The 6,223-nt window shown below is 41.1% G+C and overlaps 1 protein-coding gene across 7 annotated transcripts in view; it reads right to left on the minus strand.

Moving 5' to 3' along the window:
• Window positions 1-988: 988 nt before the first annotated feature.
• Window positions 989-6,223, minus strand: part of VPS45 (vacuolar protein sorting 45 homolog) — a 70,283-nt gene continuing 65,048 nt past the window's right edge. For 5 of the 7 annotated variants that reach the window (XM_082474861.1, XM_082474859.1, XM_082474857.1 and 2 more), the window contains one exon: window positions 989-4,830. In XM_082474861.1, the coding sequence (XP_082330987.1) occupies window positions 4,743-4,830 (88 nt within the window). In that variant the 3' untranslated portion in view covers window positions 989-4,742. Of the gene's footprint in view, window positions 4,853-6,223 lie in introns of all 7 variants that reach the window. The other 2 variants (XM_082474856.1, XM_082474862.1) reach the window with 2 other exon arrangements.

A 6,223-nucleotide genomic window follows, 5' to 3' on the forward strand; every position in this document is an offset into this window, starting at 1 on the left:
TTTTATGCTTCGGAGAGTACCGATGTGTAGGGCGACTCCGTGGAAGAGAAGTTAATATTAATACACATTTCTTACAGTTTACAAAGCCTCAGGCCTTATTTGAGCCTCAGGAGAATAGCCCTAAGTATGAGGTACATATTATGATCTCCATTGCACAGAGAGAAAAGTGAGATTCAGAATGGCTGAGGGATTTGCAGACACACTGTAAGTGCTGGCAGGAATAGAACTGTCTGTCTCCAGAGCCCTGGTCTGTTAGACCAAGTGGCTTTAAAGACAAGCTCCAGGTGAGGCTTAAACTTCCTACTACCTGGTACCTCTCCCTGATGCACTGACGTGTAAAAATTCCATCCTGTCTACCGCAATGCCCAGAGGATGCCCTGGCTGGGGAAGGCTCTGCTGATCACGCCTAAGCCAGATCTGCCTCAGAGCCCACACACCAGCATCTTGGTAACTTCATTTTTTCCCCAGTACCCATTTAATGGGAAGAGGAAAGTCAGGAAACCTAGGTTTGGGTACTAGTTTCATCACTGCCCCGTGGCCTTTGGTCAAGTCATAGAATTTCTTTGGGCCTCAGTTCCTCTACATATTAAGTACTGACTGCCAATTCCATCAACAAGGAAAGATAGGGGAATATATGAGATAACCCATGAAAGTCCTTTAAAAATACAGTATTGCCCTCTAGGGCTAATTACTAAATAATAATGAGCTAACGAACACATTGCCTGGCATATGGTAGGCAGGCAGTAACTTCAAAATGAATAAAAATCCCTGGCACAGAGAAGCAGGAAAAAGAAAGAACCCCTTTTTTCGGAGATGTCTCAAGATAAAAGAAAATGTTGGCCAAATTAAGGAGTGGAGTGGTCTTGGCTTTTTCTGGTATCTGTCAAATAAAGGAGGGGGCTTCTCTCTTTTCCAAGCCCCCCTTTCCCCTAATCCAATAATATTCCTCTTAACCTCTTTTCATTTACCATACTAATTAATTCCTGTATTTTAGACTCATATAGAAATGTATCCTTTCAAAATGCTCTCATATATCATTTCTTTAAATCTTTAGTGCCACCTTGTGAGGTATATATCAATAGAATAAATATTATTCCCACTTGGAAAATGAGGAAACAGGGCATGGCAAATCAATGGACTTGCCCAAGTTTACACAGCAAGTTACTGGCTAAATAGATTAGAATCCAGGTTTTCTGACTCCACTCTGTTTAGGTTTCATACACACACACACACACACACACACACACACACACACACACACACACACTCCCCTTCCCACCATCTCTATTTCCCACCCTCTCTATTTAAAAAGTGATTTAAAAAGAATGAGAAAATCCAGGGTATCTTCATAAGTAAGGAAGCAAAATGTCCCATCGTACTGGTGAGAACACTACACTGTTTGATCTTTTGAGGGCTTGCTTGCCAGGTAGATAGGAGTGGTTTGGACTTTTAGTTTAAATAGATTCCGGTTTATGAGGAAAAAAGTAATTCATGACTTGCCCCATCTTCCTTTAGTCAGCAAATATTTGAGTATGTCCTGTATGCAAGGTACTAGAGTCCTATGTGCTATATCAGGCAGGAGCTGGAGCTTTGTGGAACATCAGGCAGAGGGACTTCTAAAAAATCAAAACCCTCCAAAGTAATTTTCAGATTCCAGAACAGATGCATGTGGGCTGGAGAACCTTCCCTGCCTATTTGCTCCTGGAGATGTTACATAAATCTCTGGTTTTCTCTCTCATTAACCTGCACCGCTGCACTGCCTCATCTTATCATCCTGCCCCTACCTTCCCTTACTCTGTCTCCCTTTGTCTTGCTACTCATCCCTCTTCCCATAAGCCATACTCCTCCCCTGGCCTGTTCTTCAAGCTTTACTTCTCTCCACCAGGTGAACCTTGTGGCACCTGACTTGGGATCTGTGAATTGAGACTATTTCTGAAGACCAACTCGTAAGTGAGAAATCTCAGAGTAACAGCTTATGGGTTCCTTTTCTCATTTTCACAGCACTGTCTCCTCAGTGAGCTTGACATTACCGCACATACAAACCACAAAAATAACTCAGATAACTCAATGTCCTTCTTTGGTGGAGATAAGATACTGGGAGTACTCATGGTGGGGTTACCTCCCTAACTGCATCACCATGGATAAGTCACAACTGTCAGTAGCTTTATTCTTAAATTGACTATTTTATAAGTAACTCCACTTAAGCGAAGAAGTGAGCCATCAGAGATAAAGATTTTGAATTGCTGCCTGCATATTTACTGGGCAAAAACTGTTATCCAAACAGTTGTTTACCTAAAAACAAGCACCTTGGCTTTTGTAGAGTAAATGGGACATGGAGGTTTTGACTAGGCATTTCAATCTCTGGAAGAGAAGTCATTAAAAGCATGAGACCTTAATTAAAATGACGTTTTTAGGGACTTCCCTAGCGGTCCAGTGGTTAAGAGTCCACGCTTCCACTGCAGAGGCCCCTGGTCAGGGAACTAAGATCCCACATGCCGCGTGGTGCGGCCAAAAGATTGAAGAAAAAATAAAGGACCGGTAATAATGTAATCAGCTCTGTAAATCTTAAATAAAAATATGAATCTTTGATCCTTAATAAAGAAATGCCAACTTCTGGCATAAAACATCCTGAAGGTAAGGCTCATTTCTTAGACTTAAAAAAAATTTATTTTTGGCTGCACTGCACGGCATGTGGGATCTTAGTTCCCTGACCAGGGCCCCCTGCAGTGGAAGCAAGGAGTCTTAACCACTGGACCGCCAGGGACGTCCCTAGACTTCTTGATATTGTTAGCTGAGTAGGCTCAATGGAAGCAAGTGAATAATGAGGAGAATGATATTAGAAAAGTCTCTGTTCTTATTCTTATTCCAGAGTTATCTTGCCAAGAGAAAGGCAAGCACAGGTAATCCTGCTTGAAGGAGGTTTCTGTTTATGTGAAAAGACTACGTAACTTGTAAAATGCTGCATTTAAAACTTGTCTCTCCTAGCCTTAAAAGTAAGGCTGCCTCACTTTTTTTTATTATTAAAAAAAAAAAAAACCAAAACAGAACTTATTAGATCTTAGCTCTTAGCTGTAATATAGACAAAAGGCTTAGGGCTTCGCATGAGTGTAAGGCGAAGAAACAGTGGTCGAGAGCTGAGAGGAATGGGGAAAGGGGGGATGGATCAGATGACCCTTCAGCTCTTCCCTCTACTTCTTGAACCGCTGATTAATGTAGCGGGAGGATGACAGGATCCAACCATTTTGTGTAGTGATTTTGTATCCCCAACTTGGAGACAGAAATCGATCTTATTTACTATTAGTAGTCAAATTTCCTTGGGTGGTTTACTATGTACCAAAGTTCTAAGTGTTTTAAATGTATTCTCTCATTTCATTTAGTCCTTATGCTCCTATGAGGAGGTACTTTATTACTCTCTTTTTATAGATGAGGAACCTGAGCCACAAAGAGACTTAGTAACATTCCCAAAGCCACATAACTTGACACAGATTTGAGCCTAGGCTATCTGATGCTAGAGAATGTTAATCAACATAAAAGAAAGGTTTAAAAAATTTATTACAGAGCACCAAGGAGGGACTGTGATATGACTTGAGCACACCATAATTTCCTGGTATTAATGACATTATCACTTTCCACTGCTTTCAAGAGAAGTGAAATTGACACCAGATTTTTAAAAAATAAACAAACAAATAAATAAATAAATTTATTTATTTATGGCTGCATTAGGTCTTTGTTGCTGCACGCAGGCTTTCTCCAGTTGCGGCGAGCGGGGGCGACTCTTCGTTGCAGTGTGTGGGCTTCTCATTGCAGTGGCTTCTCTTGTTGCGGAGCACGGGCTCTAGGTGCGTGGGCTTCAGTAGTTGTGGCACGTGGGCTCAGTAGTTGTGGCTCGCGGGCTCTAGAGCGCAGGCTCAGTAGTTGTGGTGCACGGGCTTAGTTGCTCCGCGGCATGTGGGATCTTCCCAGACCAGGGATTGAACCCGAGTCCCCTGCATTGGCAGGTGGATTCTTAACCACTGTGCCACTAGGGAAGTCCCATTGACACCAGAATTTATTATTTGCCTTGACATACTTTAAATATCCTTTGGGTAGAGGCAATGCCTTCTCTAAGTTTGGTGTAAAGCCAGCTCATGGCTCATCACATAAATTCCCATAAATAGTTATTAACCCCAAAGAAACAAAAACAAATCACTTGTGTCTTTTCACAAAATGGATTTTTATTGTAGTCATACATGGTTTCTCAGTTCCACAGAAAACTGCAATTTAGGGACAATTTTTGGATGGTTCTTACAGAAATATGATGGGTTTTCAGAAATGAGTTGTTCAGGAATGTGGTTAATGAAAAATAAAAGGGGTCAAGAGAAGAGTCTATAGTATGTGCATCTAATTTTTACTTTTTAAAACTCCTTTAAGCTCTGATAACCCTTTTCTCAAGTAAGATCCCAACAAAATTCGCCAGAAACTGAAGTGATTGTGCTATCAAATACAAGGAATACATTTATTTATTTGATAAAGAAAACATGAGAAAAGTGGGTTGGAATGGGCTCAGACTTACTCTCAACTCACCACTGGAGTCTTGGTGTCTGTGCCAACAGTTCAGGAATCAGCAGGCTACCTGGAGATGGGTTATAACAAGAAGCACAAAACCCAAGGCTCTTCTCCAACACCCCTCTGGTCAGTGGAGAAAGCCTGAAGCGAGGCAAGAGGGGAAGTTGTGCCATTCTTCTCACCTCTCCATCACCATTTCATCTTCTGCTTGCTAACCTTGATGTAACTTGGGAGCTCTCCTTGCTTCGGCTGTGCAGTCCAGAAGCCAGAACTTCCTCTAGGAAACTGACCAGTAGACTTGAGGTTACTCAAGGGAAAAAAAAAAGCATCTCCAAAACAGAATGTCTTGCTCATGACATTTAACTAGATGAAAGGATATCATGAATAGAACGGAAGAAGCACTGGTCTGATATTTGGGTGCAGAATAGAAGCATCAGTTGAGCACTAAAACATCCAGACTAGAAGGAGAGCCCCTTTGTGCGCTTCCCCAGGGTTCTCACTATGTCTTTCAGCGTTAAACTTGTAAGATCTGTTAAGACTAATATTTCAAGTTTGAAATTTCTAGTCAGGGACCCAGAATTTTTAAGGGCAAGGCTACTATTGTACATCAACTCAGAACCATGTTATATCAGCACCTCTTATCTAAACTCTTGAAACTGCCTCAGAACTTGTATCGTGCCTCTAGCTTTTCTTTATCCAGTCTACTCTCCAAAGTGGCACCAATTTTCTAAGATACAGATTATATCCTGTTGCATACTCTCCCCTCTTCTGCTTTAAAACCTTTCTTTTTCTTACAGAATAATATACAGATTAAAATTCAAGGCCCTTCATAATGTGGTCTCATAATACTACTTGTATTTCTTTTGTTCTGAGAACTGGTTTAAGCTGTGTGTGTATACATAAAAACGTAGTATATGTATATATGCTATTATCCTCATTTAAAAAATGAAGAAACCAAGCTATAGAGAAGTTAAGTGACTTGCCAAGGTCACAACAGCTAGTGTCTTAGCTGGGATTCAAACCCAGCTCTAGAATCCGTGCCCTTCAGTACCACACAATACTCTCACTTGTCTGGTTCTATCTCCCACCAACCATGCAGCCTATGTGCCTTCCATGCCCAACCATTCACTGTTCCCTAAACATGTCTTGAGCTTTCATACCTTTATGCTTTTGCTCTTATTATGTCCTATGTCTGAAATGATAGACTACCCCTTCTTTGTCTGATGAAATCCCTTTTATCCTTTAAGGCTGAGGATTAAAAGTCACCTTTTCTGTGAAGCCTTCCCAAACTCTCCTCCATGCTGAACTAATCACCCCCATCATTATTATCACTTTGTCCTAGTGCTATTTTAGCACCATATTATTATTAATTAGATGCTCTATACATTACTGATGCCCAAATAGACTCTGAGTTACTTAGGGTGGGACTAACACTTATTCATCTTGGATCTCCAGGGTTTACCACAGAGGCTGACACCTAGTAGGTACCCAATAAAGGTATACGGAATAAATGAAGTAATTAAAATAGCTATCCATTGGCAAGAAAGCCTTCTCTATAACACAGGAGTTTGGGGGGCATTACTTATAAGTATGCTGGACTCGTTCTCAGGATACAGGTCTATAGCAGATTGAGAGTTGGAGAAATGACCAGGTACCTTATTATTACCACAGCTGTGCA

This window comes from Balaenoptera physalus (assembly GCF_965194825.1).
Source record: "Balaenoptera physalus genome assembly, chromosome: 1".
In the NCBI taxonomy this organism is placed as follows: domain Eukaryota; kingdom Metazoa; phylum Chordata; class Mammalia; order Artiodactyla; family Balaenopteridae; genus Balaenoptera; species Balaenoptera physalus.